Source organism: Syngnathus floridae, chromosome 2 (assembly GCF_059516105.1).
Source record: "Syngnathus floridae isolate MCC-2025c chromosome 2, RoL_Sflo_1.0, whole genome shotgun sequence".
NCBI lineage: Eukaryota > Metazoa > Chordata > Actinopteri > Syngnathiformes > Syngnathidae > Syngnathus > Syngnathus floridae.
Window position 1 is genome coordinate 730,779 of NC_142414.1, and position 18,239 is coordinate 749,017.

The 18,239-nt window shown below is 44.0% G+C and overlaps 1 protein-coding gene across 2 annotated transcripts; it reads right to left on the reverse strand.

Moving 5' to 3' along the window:
- Window positions 1-6,312: 6,312 nt before the first annotated feature.
- LOC148401221 (janus kinase and microtubule-interacting protein 3-like) lies at window positions 6,313-7,420 on the reverse strand. Of its 2 annotated transcripts, XM_088369394.1 has the most exons (3): window positions 7,075-7,420; window positions 6,870-6,995; window positions 6,313-6,500 (listed from the first exon to the last, which is right to left on the reverse strand). In XM_088369394.1, the coding sequence occupies exons 1-2, from the start codon at window positions 7,285-7,287 to the stop codon at window positions 6,879-6,881; spliced, it is 330 nt and encodes a 109-aa protein (XP_088225520.1). In that variant the 5' UTR covers window positions 7,288-7,420; the 3' UTR covers window positions 6,313-6,500; window positions 6,870-6,878. The 2 variants fall into 2 exon arrangements, with proteins under 2 accessions (XP_088225520.1, XP_088225519.1); XM_088369393.1 differs by having other exon boundaries at window positions 6,313-6,995.
- Window positions 7,421-18,239: the final 10,819 nt, after the last annotated feature.

The following is an 18,239-nucleotide window of genomic DNA, read 5'->3' on the forward strand; positions in this document are numbered from 1 at the left end:
GTTCAGTGCGGCATGGTGTTGTTCAGTGCGGCATAATGTTGTTCAGTGCGGCATGGTGTTGTTCAGTGCGGCATGGTGTTGTTCAGTGCGGCATGGTGTTGTTCAGTGCGGCATGGTGTCGTTCAGTGCGGCATAATGTTCAGTGCGGCATAATGTTGTTCAGTGCGGCATGGTGTTGTTCAGTGCGGGATGGTGTTGTTCAGTGCAGGATGGTGTTGTTCAGTGCGGCATGGTGTTCAGTGCGGGATGGTGTCTTTCAGTGCGGCATGGTGTCGTTCAGTGCGGCATGGTGTCTTTCAGTGCGGCATGGTGTCGTTCAGTGAGGCATGGTGTTGTTCAGTGCGGCATGGTGTTATTTAGTGCGGCATGGTGTTGTTCAGTGCGGGATGGTGTTGTTCAGTGTGGCATGGTGTTCAGTGCGGCATGGTGTTGTTCAGTGTGGTATCGTGTTGTTCAGTGCGGTATCGTGTTGTTCAGTGCAGTATCGTTGTGTTGTTCGTATTGTGTTGTGTTGTTCGTAATGTGTTGTGTTGTTCGTATTGTGTTGTGTTATTCATATTGTGTTGTTCATATTGTGTTGAGTTGTTCGTATTGTGTTGTGTTGTTCGTATTGTGTTGCCTTTAACACTTAGCCTCTAACACTTAGCCTCTAACACTTAGCCTCTAGCATCTAGAAGGTAAATAAATAGGAAGGAAGGACTCACCGGTGACGTCTTCGCCCACGTCCAAGCGTTGTACTTTGTATTTTCATCCTTCTGACAGTGGAAAACATAGCCAACAAACACCGTGGAACCTAAACGAATGAAAGAAAACTATCATTTGGCCACAACCAACATTCACAGATACAACACAATGTGACGTGCGGGGTTGAGGTTAAAGGTTGAGTGAAGGGCCCTCGTTTTAAACTACTTTTTTGAAAAGGATTGGGAACAAGTAAGACGTATTTAATGTATTTAATGGGAAGTAGTAAGAGCTATTGAATTTAATCTATGTATTATATTCTATTGTATTGTATTCTGTTGTATTCTTTTGGATTGTATTCACACTAACCCCACTAAAACTTCAGCCCACAAAAACTCGCCTCTGGCGCCTAGCCTCTGGCACTTAGCCTCTAACACTTAGCCTTTAACACTTAGCCTTTAACACTTAGCCTTTAACACTTAGCCTTTAACACTTAGCCTAGAAGGTGAATAAATAGGGTTAAAGGTTGAGTGAAGGGACCTCGTTTTAAACTACTTTTTTGAAAAGGAGTGGGAACAAGTAAGACGTATTTAATTTATTTAATGGGAAGTAGTAAGACTTATTAAATTTATTTAATCTACTTTTCTTCCCAGGCAAAATTTGATGTGCTGCAATTCCAAATTTCCAAAGTGAATGAAGGAATGAAGTCCTTTAAATTATGATTTTGTATAAATACTAGGCATTAACACAAAATCGACGGCACAAAATGGGCAGACTTTACTTGTTTGAAAAGGACTGGTTACAAGACAGACTTTTTTAATTTATTTAATGGGAAGAAGACTTATTTAGTTTAATTGATCTATTTTTGTTCCCTGGCAAAATTCGATTTGCTGCAATTCCAAATTTCCAAAGTGAATGAAGGAAAGAAGTCGTTTAAATTATGATTTTGTTTAAATACTAGGCATAGACACAAAATCTACGGCACAAAATGGGCAGACTTTACTTGTTTGAAGAGGACTGGTTACAAGACAGACTTTTCTGATTTATTTAATGGGAAGAAGACTTATTTAGTTTATTTAATCTATTTTTGTTCCCTGGCAAAATTGGATTTGCTGAAATTGTATTTTGCCAAATCTTGCCTTGAGACCTGATAGGAAGTATTAAACGCTTAGTTAAATCAATACAAGTTGGTAATAAGAGCGAGTAATGTTGGTTGAACCGATGAATGAAGGTTGAAAGCAATTTAAATTATGACTTTGTATAAATACTAGATATTAACAGAACATCTACTGCGCGAAATGGGCAGAGTTTACTTGTTTGAGAAGGAGTGGCTTATTCAAAACTAAGATTTATTTAATCTGTTTGTTCCCAGGCAAAATTGGATGTGATGCAATTCCAAATTTCACCACATGATGGTGCCCAATTTTGACTTCATAGGACATATTAAACACTTAGCTTGTTATTATGTTCAAGGTAATCAGATTTGTTTATTATTCTAATGGCCTCTTCAAAACTATTCTGGATTACTACTTTGGATCTATTCTACATTACTTGGCAACAACATACTCTGTAACAGATTAGGCAGTATAATCATATATGTTAACTTGAGAGTGCCCACACTCAATCTACTTATCGTGATGTGTTAAATCAATTACTGTTAGACATTATTTGTCTGATAATCTACCAAATCTTTGAATTGAAGAATTTGTGATTTAATTAATAGCTTGTTCAGGGTAATCAGACTTGTATATAATTCTAATGGCCTTCTTTTGAAAACTATTCTGAATTACAACTTTGGATCTTATATTACTTTGCAACAATCTACTCGGTGACAGATTAGGCAGTATAATCACATATGTTAACTTCAGTGCCCACACTGTATTTATTTATGGTTATTTGTTAAATCAAGTACTGTTAGACATGAAATAGGAAGTGTTTAACATAAATGTTATGGCTACTCACCATTGTAGCTCGCTCCTGGTCAATGATACGAGCCTCTTCTTGCAGTGGAAAACTTGCAGCCAACAAACACCGTGGAACCTAAAAGAATGAAATTAAACATTAACATTTCGCCTCGACCAATTTTCACACGTACAACGCAACGCGGCTACACTTCTGCTATTACAAACGTAAATCTCCTTAAACACAATGAGTGTTACTTACCGTGTACGCTCTAGACGGTCCAGTTGCAAGCAGAAAATAAAGATATTTCCGTTGATAATCGTCGCTGCTCAGTGGCTCACGGCCATCGCGCCAACAGATTTGAATTTTGGCGGAGGTTCGGGCAATTACGTCATATCCGCGGCACATGACTGCGACGTAATACCCGCTTATCTGAAACGGCAGTTAAAAGTAGAGTTACATCAAGTTTTCTTGGAACCTAAACGAATGAAAGAAAACTATCATTTGGCCACAACCAACATTCACAGATACAACACAACGTGCGGGGTTGAGGTTAAAGATTGAGTGAAGGGCCCTCGTTTTAAACTACTGTTTTGAAAAGGAGTGGGAACAAGTAAGACGTATTTAATTTATTTAATGGGAAGTAGTAAGACTTATTAAATTTATTTAATCTACTTTTCTTCCCAGGCAAAATTTGATGTGCTGCAATTCCAAATTTCCAAAGTGAATGAAGGAATGAAGTCCTTTAAATTATGATTTTGTATAAATACTAGGCATTAACACAAAATCGACGGCACAAAATGGGCAGACTTTACTTGTTTGAAAAGGACTGGTTACAAGACAGACTTTTTTAATTTATTTAATGGGAAGAAGACTTATTTAGTTTAATTGATCTATTTTTGTTCCCTGGCAAAATTCGATTTGCTGCAATTCCAAATTTCCAAAGTGAATGAAGGAAAGAAGTCGTTTAAATTATGATTTTGTTTAAATACTAGGCATAGACACAAAATCTACGGCACAAAATGGGCAGACTTTACTTGTTTGAAGAGGACTGGTTACAAGACAGACTTTTCTGATTTATTTAATGGGAAGAAGACTTATTTAGTTTATTTAATCTATTTTTGTTCCCTGGCAAAATTGGATTTGCTGAAACTGTATTTTGCCAAATCTTGCCTTGAGACCTGATAGGAAGTATTAAAGGCTTAGTTAAATCAATACAAGTTGGTAATAAGAGCGAGTAATGTTGGTTGAACCGATGAATGAAGGTTGAAAGCAATTTAAATTATGACTTTGTATAAATACTAGATATTAACAGAACATCTACTGCGCGAAATGGGCAGAGTTTACTTGTTTGAGAAGGAGTGGTTTATTCAAAACTAAGATTTATTTAATCTGTTTTTCCCAGGCAAAATTGGATGTGATGCAATTCTAAATTTCACCACATGATGGTGCCCAATTTTGACTTCATAGGACATATTAAACACTTAGCTTGTTATTATGTTCAAGGTAATCAGATTTGTTTATTATTCTAATGGCCTCTTCAAAACTATTCTGGATTACTACTTTGGATCTATTCTACATTACTTGGCAACAACATACTCTGTAAAAGATTAGGCAGTATAATCATATATGTTAATTTGAGAGTGCCCACACTCAATCTACTTATCGTGATGTGTTAAATCAATTACTGTTAGACATTATTTGTCTGATAATCTACCAAATCTTTGAATTGAAGAATTTGTGATTTAATTAATAGCTTGTTCAGGGTAATCAGACTTGGATATAATTCTAATGGCCTTCTTTTGAAAACTATTCTGAATTACAACTTTGGATCTTATATTACTTTGCAACAATCTACTCGGTGACAGATTAGGCAGTATAATCACATATGTTAACTTCAGTGCCCACACTGTATTTATTTATGGTTATTTGTTAAATCAAGTACTGTTAGACATGAAATAGGAAGTGTTTAACATAAATGTTATGGCTACTCACCATTGTAGCTCGCTCCTGGTCAATGATATGAGCCTCTTCTTGCAGTGGAAAACTTGCAGCCAACAAACACCGTGGAACCTAAAGGAATGAAATTAAACATTAACATTTCGCCTGGACCAACATTCACACGTACAACGCAACGCGGCTACACTTCTGCTATTACAAACGTAAATCTCCTTAAACACAACGAGTGTTACTTACCGTGTACGCTCTAGGCAAAATTGGATGTGATGCAATTCCAAATCTATCTGAAACGGCAGTTAAAAGTAGAGTTACATCAAGTTTTCTTTTTTAATCAACACAATCATTTACAACCGTTGACCAGAAAGAATCGTCGAAATTCGACGTCCCCCACAAACGCCACGCTCACTCGCTTTTCAGGGCAACAAAAGTACTTCTTTTTAAAAACGATGAGTTGTACTTACCGTGTACGCTCTGGACGGTCCAGTTGCAAGCAGAAAATAAAAATATTTCTCTTGTTAGTCGTATGTTACCATCCGCTGTGTCTTTGTCAACATCGCCGCCATTTTCCTACTTCCTGCTGCGAGCCACGCCCACGGATTTAAATTTGGGCGGAAGCTCTTTCCATTGGCGTCGTTTTCGCGTATAGCAAATCCGATTGGTTGGGAAGGGGGCACGGTTATGCAGCCGAGGGGTCCTGTGATCGGTGGGATGTAAAGTAGGCGTCGACGTCACGTCCGCGTCACGTGACCACGACGTGGCAGACGTCATATAGCAACCGCTGTTTTGTTTAGTAGACTTACAGTTGTTATGCATTGACATAATGGCGCACACACCAAATAGATTTAAATAAATTAAATAATTCTTCTGCCCACTCTCTTTTAAACAAGTTAACTCTCCCCGCGGATTTGAATTCCGGCGAAAGTTACGCCCATCGACGTCACGTATGTCACGTGACCACGACGTGGCAGATGTCATATAGCAACCGCTGTTTTGTTTAGTAGATTTACAGTTGTTATGCATTGGCATAATGGTGTGCACTCAAAATAGATTTAAATAAATTAAATATTTCTTCTGCCCACTCCCTTTTAAACAAGTTAACTCTGCCCACGTCCATTGACGTCTTGTCTGCGTCACGTGACCACGACGTAGCGACGTCATATAGTAACCGCTGTTTTGATCAGTAGACTTAGTTATTATGCGTTGACATAATGGCGCACTGGTTAGCATGGCCACCTCTTAAGCATGATGTTGCGGGTTCGACGCCTGATCAATGTTAGCATGGAGTGAGCTGAAGTGCATGGCGCTGAAGATTTGAATCTTTGAAATGCGCTGAGGTCTGACATATCAGGCAGAATGGTTTGCCATCACGTTCAACAAAAAATAGAAACTTTCCCACTCTGATTAAAACGTCCTGCGTTCATCTACGTATTTTCGTTTTGCTGTGCATCTTTTCCCTGCCATTTCGAGAGCCCAATTGACACTCATAGTTTAAAGAAATGTGTTTGCCCATCCTACTTTGTGGAATTTCACCACATGCGCTTTTGACCAAAATACCAAATTGAACTCAAGTGAAGCCAACACGCACAACCCCCCCCCCCCCACACACACACACACACACACAAATGTTGATATGAACATAAAAGAGCCGCATGCGGTTCGGGAGTTGCGGCTTGGCCAAACCTGTACTATACAACTTTATTTGTATAAAATTTTCACAACAGCTGTCACACAAACAAAGCGGGAAAAACCGAAGACGTGCGTGTTCCGCCCACGCTGGATTTATTTGCACCTTTGAAAAGACACCGTATTGCCGCAGATGTGGCAAAGAGTACTTTTGGGCATCTGAGACGGAAGGATGTCCAAAGCATCACGTCACCTGCTCTGGTAGGCATGGTGGTGGGACGTTGAGGTCAACCGCTTTGGGGTTGGCTGAATCTTTGATCGCAGGATGCCACACACTTGAAGACAGAAGCAGAAAAGCAGAGCTAAATGCAAAATGTACTCACCGGTGACTCCAATTTTTTTCCCCCCTGAAGAAACAGCTGGACGGGTGGCCCCGGCTGGCCAGTGGGACTCTTGTTATTCTGACCCTTTTTAGTGCGCGTTTGGGGCAACAACCGTTTTTTGTGGCGCTCTCTTCTGGTTCAAAAGTGCCCTGCATGTGAATTTGCTTTTCCTGCCTTCTGATTGGATGAGCGCCGGTGTGATGCGGTGCCTCTGTCACCGTGGCGGGGGGTATACGTTGGCATCGGAGCGTCTGCCAACGTCTGAGACCGGCTGGCAGTGTATCGGAGGTGTCGAGTGCGGTGCCGCTGGAGCTCACTCACCAGCTGGTGTTAGGGCCACAGAATGAAGGCCAAGGAGAAGAATAGAAAGAGAAACAGAAACTTCTCCTCCAATTGTTTGATTTGTCTCTTCTGAGCTTCGATGAATTCTTTCAGCTCTTTGTTCCTCTAGGACGGACAAATGGAAAGTGGCATTCAAAAGCCAGTAAGCGTGCAAGTAAGTGCCGGGCTGGCTTTGGGCCCTTACCTGTTGCGCGCTGTGCAGCAGATCCATTCTCTCTTGGAGGATGCAAGCGTCGCGCTCCCTCAACTCGCACATCAGGGCTCGCTTCCATTGGTCCACGGCGCTCCTAAGCTCTTCTCTCTGATCCGCCGTCAGCACGTCATTCACGCCAGCGTGGCTGGCTTTTTCGCCGTCCGTGGCGGGGCAGTCCCGCTGCGGTAGCGCCTCGTACAACATGGCCTCCAGCTCCAGGATCCTCTGGGCCGCAATCCTCGTCCATCAGTGGTCCGGCGGGAGATTTGAGGGAGGCTTACCTTATGAGCCTGGTCCATGGAACACTTCCTGAAGTCCAACTCTTCATCCAGGTAGCCCTTCTGCTTGCAGAACATAGAAGAGCCCAAAGGCACAGCGTCAACAAGCTTCTTTCAGCGCAAAGCCTTCCAAAAGTCACATTTGAGCCGCCGAGTCTCGTGGAGTGCGAACATAAGGAGTTCGACATACACTTACGGCGTTATAGCCCAGGATGTCCAGCTTCTTCATCAGATCACTGATGACGATGTCCGGGGGAAAGGCGCAAGGAGCAATGTAAGGTGTTCTGGGACCTCGGGTTAAGGTTAGGGTTGCGAGGGACGCCTTACGTACGCTCACGCCCTCGGCCTCGCAGTAGATCTGCAAAGGGCTGAGGCCGTCTGGGAAACGGACTTGCAGAAACTTCAAGACGGGGGAGCGCCACTCCCTCTCCTGAAAGGCAGAGGCATGCATCCGTCCGTCCGTCCGTCCGTCCGTCCGTCACATCTCTGGCCTCAACACGCTTGTGCGAGTCTTCCCACCTCCAGCTCCAGGATGCGGAACTCAAGCAGTTCGTTTTGGTCTCGGATATCCTGGATGTGCTCTTTCAGACGCGCTTCTTCCGCCTCCATCCGCCTGACCTGAAAAGACAGTCAGACCTCATCTGCGGGGCTTCCCGACGGGTGTGACGCCAAGCGACTCCGCCCAGCGCCTTTCTTTCCGTCACCTTTTCGGCCAACTGCTGATTGCTCTGACGCAGCAGCTGCTTCTCCTCCACCCACTTGACATTCTAGAAGAGACAAACGCGTGGACAGCTTTGGAATGTTGTGTCATTTTCATCCACAAATTCTTTGGTTGACTGGAAAATGACATTTGCTTTTCTCCGCATTTTCCCAGCCACATTCGGGGGGGGGGTTGGTCCAGTAATGCCAGACGAATGAGTGACTGAAGAATGTAGCTATTTTGTCTGAGAAAAAGGTGTGCTCATTGATGAGCTTACCTGTCCTTGCTGCTTCAGCGCTGACTCCAGATCTGCTACTCTGCTTTGATAGTGACCCATTTCTACCATCAGCTTTTCTCTGGTCTGAAAGGAGGAGGAGGGAGGCTCCTCCTCCTCCTTTCAGACCAGAGAACACCCGAGGCTGGGTGAGAACGGGGAGGCTGCGACCCGGCCGGGGGTTGCGGGAAGGGGCGCCACCTTGATCTCCTTCTCGGCGTCGTAGTCCCCTTCGCTGGTCTGGGCTAGCAGAGCGTAGGCTCGTTGCAGCGCTTGATATTCTTGCGTCAGCTGGCGGTAGCGAAGCTCCGCCTCTTCATGCACACACCAATGCAACACAGCACTAGTACCAGAATCAGTCAGACCGGCGACAAAGCACCCGCGACGCAAAGACGAGTCCGATTCCAGGCTGAAGAGGAATGTTTGGTGCCAATACGCTGGCAGAAATGGCGGGCTACCTCTTCGGGTTCCGTGTCGGGGGTTCTGTCGGTGTGAAAAGACAAGGACGATCCGTCCGAGTCCACCAACACGTCTTCGTCGTAGCCGTAAAATGTTTCGATGACCTGCGGGCGCGGAAGCAAACATCTCTCTGAACAAACTGAAGCGACACCTCACGATGAATCGACGAGAGGAACGATAGCGAGAAAAAGGCCATTTCATCTTGCGCAACACCAAGCAGCCGCAAACAAACAGACCCACCTTGCAGGACCTCACGCTTTGTTCCTCCTCAGAGATTCTCGACGTCGGTATCGTAGCAGCAAATCTCTCTCCTGTCGACACAAATAATCCGCCTTTGAGATTCTTTGGATGCAAAGGGAACGAACGGCTCCGGCGCAGAAACAAACGCGACTCACAATGACATTTCTGACATGAGCTCCTGTCTCCAGAGCCTGAAAAACACGTCACCGGCGATGATTGGAGGGACGCTCGTCTTTTCCAAAAGTGACAACTACAGGGTGTGTCAGGGTTTTCCAGATTATCTTTATCGTATCATTATGTTGCTTTGACTTTGACTGCAACCTGTAATAAATAATATTATTTATCCCTTATTTATCCCTATCGCTTATCCCTTCCTACACAAAGTCGTAAAACACCCCTTGCTATGTTTTGACTAGAGGTCAAGGGCTTCCTCTATTCAATCCACTCTTACACCCACCCTGTTTCTCTTAATTAAAATGCTCGTGCAGGAGCCGAGAGTCAGACTTCATTCGTACAACGGATGGACTCTCCACCTGCAGGTGTCCAAAAGAACTTACTTGTCTCCCATGTGGTTCTTGCAAAATAAGTTGGAGCGAGCGCAACTCTAACAGGGTGCATTTTGCCACTAGCTGCCTACGGACAATGATGTCGCGCTCGCGGCTCATGGTTGACGGGCTGAGCAGCCGGGCAAGTCCGTCGTTTTCAGCGCACAGCGAGTGGCAAAGGCGCTGACAAAACGGGAGCTTTGAGCTGCTGAAAACGGCAAAACAAGTTGTCATGTAACATGGGGGCAGAGATGGTGCAAATGGTAGAATATGGATTGTTCACAGGAATAAATTGGCAGAGCTGAAATTCCAAATTTGTCCAAAAGATGGCGCCAGACCAAAACGTGAGACCAAAAGAGGAGCCAATAAGCTAAACATGGTAAAATAGAAATAAAAAGAGTAGCACGGTGTCAGAGGGTGAGTCACGCATAGAAGCACAAATGTGATTTTTATTTTTGATTCTTTTGCTTGGCTAAAAATGTATTCTGTAACCGCTTTAAGCAATATTATTTGTCAATTCGATCAAGAGACCCGTCACTATGAGAATAGTGGCGTGACATAAATTGTTTGGAGAAGCACAAATGTGATTTTTATTTTGATTCTTTTGCTTGGCTAAAAATGTATTCTGTAACCGCTTTAAGCAATATTATTTGTCAATTCGATCAAGAGACCCGTCACTATGAGAATAGTGGCGTGACATAAATTGTTTGGAGAAGCACAAATGTGATTTTTATTTTTGATTCTTTTGCTTGGCTAAAAATGTATACTGTAACCGCTTTAAGCAATATTATTTGTCAATTCGATTAAGAGACCCGTCACTATGAGAATAGTGGCGTGACATAAATTGTTTAGAAAAGTAGGTCAAGGGTTTGGATTTTTATTGTAGAGTAAATTGAAGCGTAACTTTAAAAAGTTATTTTTATGTAGGAGAAAGAGAAGAAAAGGGGAAGTGAAAGGTTTTGCCACTAGCTGTGCATTTGGTGGAAAGTACTGCGTGGTCAGGGCGGAAACAGCTGCTGAAGGCCACAGATAACCAAGCGTGGGGAAACTGGCCAGTTCCCTCTATAGGCGTGAGAAAGCTGGCCAGTCCCTCTATAGGCGTGAGAAAGCTGGCCAGTCCCTTCTATAGGCGTGGGAAAACTGGGCAGTCTTACCCTATAGGGAAAGTACAGGAGAAAAGAAAGGGGAGGGGGGGGACCGAGCGGTCTATAAAAGATCCGGCAGAAACAGCTCAGGGCTCTTTCCCCCAAAAGAGCGCTTATACGTGAAGAGGCCCGGAGGAGTTTCAAGATTTTTTTCCAAAGTCCCGAAGATCTTTGTGTGAGACGCAGGATCACTGGACTGAAATTAACTTGGATTTACTCCCAAAAATTGGACTGGAGATAGGTGAGAGGGATTTTTATATTTTATGTATTTAAGCGAGAGGGGGGAATAGTCATCGGGCCGCCGGTTCCCTCGTGGCCAGCCTGTTTCCCTAATTCGGATTTTAGAAGCAAGATCGAACTGATCACTCGACTTTGCTTCCACCAAAAATAGCACGTAGCTGGTATTTACCTCTTCCCTTTTTTATGAACTGTGTTTTGCAATCGAATTGTTCTGGGATTGAATGATTTTATTAACACGGGTATCAGTGAGTGAAATTGTTCAGTTTCTGGAGTAATTGAGATTTGTAATTCTATTCCATGTTTTTTTCCAATAAATGTGTTTTGTATATTACTTACTTCGTTGTGCGCGGATTTGTACTGAATATGCAACCGAAGGCTCAGGCCCGTTTCCCCTTTTTTGACGGGCCGCGTAAAAAGGAACTTTGAACAAATTAGAGACTTGAATAACTTCCGTAGTTATTTGAGCCACGAGTGAATTGCGATCCGTTCGAAAGTTATTTCTTCTGAATAAATTAAAGGAAGTGTTAAATCAGATTATTGGGTTGTGTAGAATGGAAAGTTATTTAACTATTTGAAAGGCTCAGGCCCGCTTCCCCTTTTTGACGGGCCGCGTAAAAAGTAACTCTGAGCAAGTTAGAGAATTAAAAAACTTTTGTAAATATTTAACGGAAGAGTTGATTTCATTAAAAGTGAATTCGGTTGAGAAATTACTTCCTCTAAATAACATAACGACGACGATTGAAACAAATCAGTGAAGTTGGCGGAGGATAAAAGTATTTCAACTGTCCGTCGGGCGCGGCCCAGTTCCCCTTTTTGTCGGGCCGCGTCAAAAGCTAAATGGGACACGATCAAAAAGTAGACTTGCCTTCCAAATTAATTATTGGGCAAATCTAAATAGAGCACGACATTTTTATTCGGTTTAAGAAAGTTGCTATTCTTTTTGAAGCAATTAAGTGGGGTGAAGAACTCCGAAGGTCAAGTGCTAGATCTACGTATAGGAAGTTAGAATTAATCATATAAAGTGCATTAATTTTCTCCTTAAATGCTATTATTGTCACACTTTTATTAATTCGATTCTTTTTCGAATGAAAAAGTTGGTCGGCTCGCTGCATGAGCGACCAAGTGGAACGGACCCATATCAACATTTACTTCGGCAAAAACTAGTGCTTGGGTGCGCTAAACAAACGAATCCCTGAGGTTTTAACAAAGACATCTAAAAAATATCCGTAACAAAATAAGAACTTCAAACACTAGCGGGGAGCCATCAATACGATGCGGTCACTTCGAAGTCTTGCCTCGAATTGAGTTACTCGGCTCGAGCTTCGGGTGACTTGAGAGGGATTGGCGTCGTACAGAAATTAGATTGATTCCGGTGGAGTTAATTTAACTCGGGTGGTTAGATTACGGACGAATCTCCGAACCCGGCTAAAACAAACCCGTTACCGGGAAGCCGGGGGCACCTTAATACAAGAGGTGCGTTTGACATTTTGGCGCCCAACGTGGGGCTTGTGATTAAAAGTTTAGAAAAAATAAAAATAAGAAAATAGAAGAACATTTTTTTTTTTTTGTTTTGCTCACAGCTCCAAAACGAACCTGTGTGGAGTTTTCCAGTTTTTTCTTCCCAGAAGCTGTTTTAATTCCACTCACTGATACAAATAAATGTCAGAACGGCCTTGAGTGACATAAGTACAGTCTCTTTAAGGAATAGAGTTTCCTAGAAAAGAACCTTGATAGCACGGGGGGATTAGAACTGTATTGTGTCATAGTAAACGGTGACCGTAGCCCCTCAGCACATTACTTTAGGCATGAGTAAGGAGGAGTTCCTCCACAGCTTGTACTTGTATGGGGTGCTGAAAGTAATGTTTGTAGTATACGCAGAGTATGCGGCAGAACTTGCAAAAGAAAGAGGGGCCGGTACATGGGCACGGATATTGGGTATAAATACAGAAGATGAACCAGTTGACGAGGAGCCTGCGAATGTTTTAGATTTCATGCCAAAACCAAAGCCGAGGAGGAGTCAGACAATTAGGAGACCGACAGAAGAGAGGGCTTTTTATTTTGAAAGATAAAAAAGAAAGAAAAGAAGGCTTTTCTCCCCTCTTCTTTTTCCCTTTTTCCTTCTTAATTTCATTATATAATATATACTAATTTCCCCCTTACAAGATTTTTGTTGCTGAATTCCTTTTGTGGATTACAAATTTTTTGTTCCAAGACACATTGTGGATTACAAAATTTTTTTTTTTGTTCCAAGACACATTGTGGATTACAAAATTTTTTTTTTTTGTTCCTGGACACACTGTGGATTACAAGATTTTTGTTGCTGAATTCCTTTTGTGGATTACAAATTTTTTGTTCCAAGACACATTGTGGATTACAAAATTTTTTTTTTTGTTCCTGGACACACTGTGGATTACAAGATTTTTGTTGCTGAATTCCTTTTGTGGATTACAAATTTTTTTGTTCCGGGACACACTGTGGATTACAAGATTTTTGTTGCTGAATTCCTTTTGTGGATTACAAAAATTTTTTTTTTGTTCCTGGACACACTGTGGATTACAAGATTTTTGTTGCTGAATTCCTTTTGTGGATTACAAAAATTTTTTTTTTGTTCCACGACACATTGTGGATTACAAAAATTTTTTGTTCCCGGACGCATCAAAGGATTACGGACTTCTGCCCGCTGAACTCACAGATGGATTTTCCCTCTTTCCGCCCTTTCCCTTTTTCCGCTTGTTGAGGACTACAATTGAAGCTCACCAGGGATAGTAAACGGCCAAGACGATTCTTCTAAGGCTTGTATGGTTTATGATTCTTAACTGTTGGCGACCCTCTGTGACTTACAGGTTCCCAAGAATTGTAGGGCTGAATGGTTTAGGACTGATGATTAGTCGTCAGTTCCTGTTCGCTACAATAACGTTTGAATTACAATTTGCTTTTGAGTATACCCTTGTTAGGATTTCCTGTCAGTAAAAGAACCTGGTGGGAAAAAAAAAAAAAAAAAAAAAAGAAAAAGGAAAAAACGTGCATCCCACCGTTGAGAGCATCAATAAGTGAGGCAAGAGTTCTCATATTGGTGTTCTGAGTAGAGGCGACGCAAAGGGCGCCGCTGAGTAACTAAGAGCTGAATCGACCCTGTTCCGAGTGCGCACGGAAAGGCTTCGAAAGGAGACAGCTCGACCCTACAACTGGAAAAACTGCTATTCATTGAAAAGATGGCTAGCAGTGGAAGAGGACTGGACCTCGAACCTGGTAATCCTATGGAAGGAACCAGAAAGGAGGGGTCTAATCCGGACCCTTTGAGACGACATGAAGAACCAGCATGTGTAATATTGTATGGAGGAGGCTTGGAGAAGTGGCCTCAGAAATGGACTGAATACATAGTGGGATCTAACCCGTCAATAGAGGCGGAATGCCTCTCGACGCGGATGAAAGAAGCCATCGAGAAAGATGGAAGATTTTTTGCCGAGCAGCCAGGAGAAGATGGACTCTCAATAATAGTGTCAGCCCACCCTGAAAGGGGCTACACTCGAAGAGAAGCACCTGACTGGTGTGAATGGGGGGCAAAAATGGTGGAGGAATGTAATATGATAAAAATAATAAGCACAAGCACAGATCTGGACTCAATAGTGAAAATGCTGACCAACGAATCTGGCATCCAGAGCGAGCTTGCAACTCCATTACCTGGAGAGGTGCAGGCAGTGCCTCGCTATTACGAGTGCATGCAGCACCTGGCGAGGATGAGAAGTATTTTGGAGAAAAAGACGAATCAACCGGTATTCTCCAGTGAAGAAGAAGAGGAAGTGCCTAACGAAGAAGGGCTGGGCACGAGCAGAGACACAGAGGAGGTATGGGAGGCCAAGGACACCAGGCGCGGAGGCGCCTTTGCACCGAAGCTCAATCCCCTTATTAGAAAAGACCCCCTACCGTCTTTGCCGGAAGAATCAACCAAGAAAGTGATTGTGGGCAACGGAGTGCTGATGTGCCAGTTTGTCGGAGATATTTGGTCACTGACAGGAGACGCCCTCATTGTTTTTACCAACGACAAATTCCGTGCCTGGAACCAGACCTTTGATTCACGGCTGAGGTTGATGGCCGGTGAAAAATATATTGAGGACCTACAAGATGCAAGACGACAAATGGAACATGACCCGGAGGATCTTACCTTCATCTTCACAAGTGGGGGAAGATCAAAATACCACATGATAATACATGCCGTCGTGCAGAAGTGGAGTGCAGACCTGGACCAGCAGGACTACCTGAAGATGATGACAAAAATTCTGGAGAAAGCGGTGGATGCTGCCATCGAGAGGGGAGCCAGAAGAATAGTTACGGAAGTGAATGGCGTCAGATCTGGACGGATGTCATGGAAAATTGCAGAAACAGCAATTGCAGGGGCTTATAAGCTGCAGATAGCCACCCCGATCACAGCGGTGGAAGGGCTGGAGTTTGTGTTGGCAATATCAGCCTCTCAAAGAAGAGAGAGGGAATTAGTAGCTCTGGAAGCCACATATGACCAAGCTCTACTGGTGGCTCGGAAAGAGCAGAAAATGGAACAGCAAACACAACAGAAGGTGACAGTCCTGCCCCATCCATCGGTCAGAGTAATTCGAACCGAAGAGGAAAAAGGGGCAGCCTCAAGTTTTACCCCAGTATTGCAAGTAAGGACCGTACGGTCAAGGACACCATCCCCAACGGCAGGGGATGAGGACGAGACCGTGGCCAACAAAATCAACCCAGAGATAACTAGACCAGGGGGGCCGGATCCGGCACCAACCGAGGTCCCGGCTCCAGAGAAACCACCTCAGGAAAGAGGGAGAAGAATGGCCAGAGAGAAGAGAGTGGTTTTAAAATCAAACCGAAAAGTGGCTGGTACCTCTTACCGAGCACGCCTGACGTCTACTCCCAAAAATAGACCCTCCACGGTTCAGGGCCCACGTCAACAAATAGGATCGAGGAACACCGAAGTTGGGGCCACTGAACATGCTCATACATCCAACGAGGAAGAGGGTGATAATGATGGAGAGGGAGAAGGCAGGGAGGCGGCCACCTCAAGTGATGACGTGGTCTCCGAAGAGGAAGATCAGGCTTCGGTGATGTCGGCAGTGGGCCCTCCTGATCCTAATGACCCCCCACCGAGAGTTGTGCTAGGAGCAACCCGGAAAGGAGCCAAAAAGCAACAGCCAGTGCTAAGCATTTTCCAGGCTTCGGAAAGGCTGGCAAGGGAAGTTCAATTAGGATGGGTGGAAACCAAGGATGGAAGGAAAACCTACATCCCAGAAGTCAAACAGAAAGAATACCCTTTCCCGCCGGCCTGGTGGGAAAAAATAGAAAGAAATTTAGACGTCCCGGTGAAACTAACTTACAGGGAGGCAATGAATGTGTTAAACACACCAGCCTACCACACTCTAGTAAGTTACACAGATTTGACAAAAAATTTTAGGGAAGGCTTTGTGACCGTAATGTATGACGTATTGTTGCGGAGGATGAAGCAGGGTGTGTATGATGCCGCTCAAGCAGAACTGAGAGCGTGTGAAGATTTGGACACACACACTGTTAATCCCGCAATGTCCACACAAACCAACACAATTGGAAACTTCACCCAACAAACTCAGCCGAGCACCACGCAACTGGGAGTGACTTATTTGGAAAATACAGGGATGCCTGGAAATGACCTGGAAAGAGAGACACGAGCCTTTAAAACTCTGAAAGGAATGGTGCGCGTAAAGTACCAAAAGGAAAGCGTCAAAGAATATTTATTGGCAACCTGGCCAGTAATTAAAGACGGTCCGGGCGGAGAGTTGTCAAAGAAGTTGTGGCTACAATATATTACAGCCGAGCCCATTGGAAGGGATGAGACAGCCCAGGAAGCCTACCAGAGGTGGGTGGATGATGAAGAAGACGACGAAGATGCACATATAACCAGAGCTAAAGAAGCATTAAAACAGGGTCTCACCTTGCTGAATGTGTGGCATAAGTTGAAGCAAGTGATAAGCCCAAACAGATACGTGCGAGTATTGAGAGCAGTAACCGAGGACAAGGACACCACTTTTGTGAAGCTGGGTGCGGAGGCAACTCTGGCACGAATCGAAGAATCCATAAAGAAATGGGACAGAGTAACAAAACACTACATGGAGAGACAAAAGCCGAATCCATCGGGCAGCACTCGCACTCGCACAGAGGATACACAAGCAGGTCGGAAACCACCACCACGGCCAACTTATGGGAAGGGGCAAAAATTTAATGATAATCAGAGACAGAACACCCAAAATAATCCCAAACCACTTTATGGTAAAGTGAACTCAACTGGTTATGTGGCAAAAGATGTGTATGACAAAATGTCACCAGAAGAAAGGAAGGCCCTGGCAGAGGCTCGCAAGGCTGCGGCCCCTGCTGGGCCCAGAAAATAAGTGAAAACGAGGCGCGGGTCACCCTGTCAGGCGTGTACAGAGAGGGAGACAATCTCTACACTGATATTGATGGAGCTCCATATTTGGTAGATACCGGAGCCGAGGTGTCGATGACCCGCAAAGCCTTGAAAGTGATAGGACACCTAACTGTTATGATGGCAGATGGATCAGTGACCAACATGCCGATTGGAGTCTGGAAAAGAATCGTTTGGGTGAAAGGGCCCCACAATTTGCTGACATTGAGAGACGCCGAAGATCTGAAAAAACCAGCACATCAGCGTCAGCCAGTAAAAGCAAGGTTGGAAAACATCAAAGCAAAAACAGTCCGAGTGGGTCCAACTAAAACCATGCCACTGAATGAGTGGTACAAACCTGTGGATGTGGATTCCGTCCGGGTCCAATTGGTCCAAAACAGCGACCTGTCTCCAGATGGGAAGCAGAAATTGACCGCTATATTGGAGAAGGCAGCTGTGGCGCATTTCAAGAACGACTGTGGTGACCTTGGATCAAAATACATCCACACAATTGAAGGAGGAGTACATCCACCGGTGAGACAATATCCCTTGAATCCCGAAGCAGTGGCTGAAATGGAAACAATCGTAAAGGAACTCCTACAGCTTGGCATCATTCGGGAAGAATCAAATCCAGTGACCAACAGCCCAATTCAGGCAGTGAAAAAACCAGAGGCGTCAGGGGGAGGATGGAGGCCAGTTATAAACTTTAAAGCTCTTAACCGCCGGACGGTGGCTAATCGAGCGAGCCTCATAAATCCCCAGGCATCCCTAAAGACTTTAAGAGTGAAGAAATACAAATCATGCATTGATTTAGCAAACGGGTTCTTTTCACTACGACTGGCCAAAACATCACA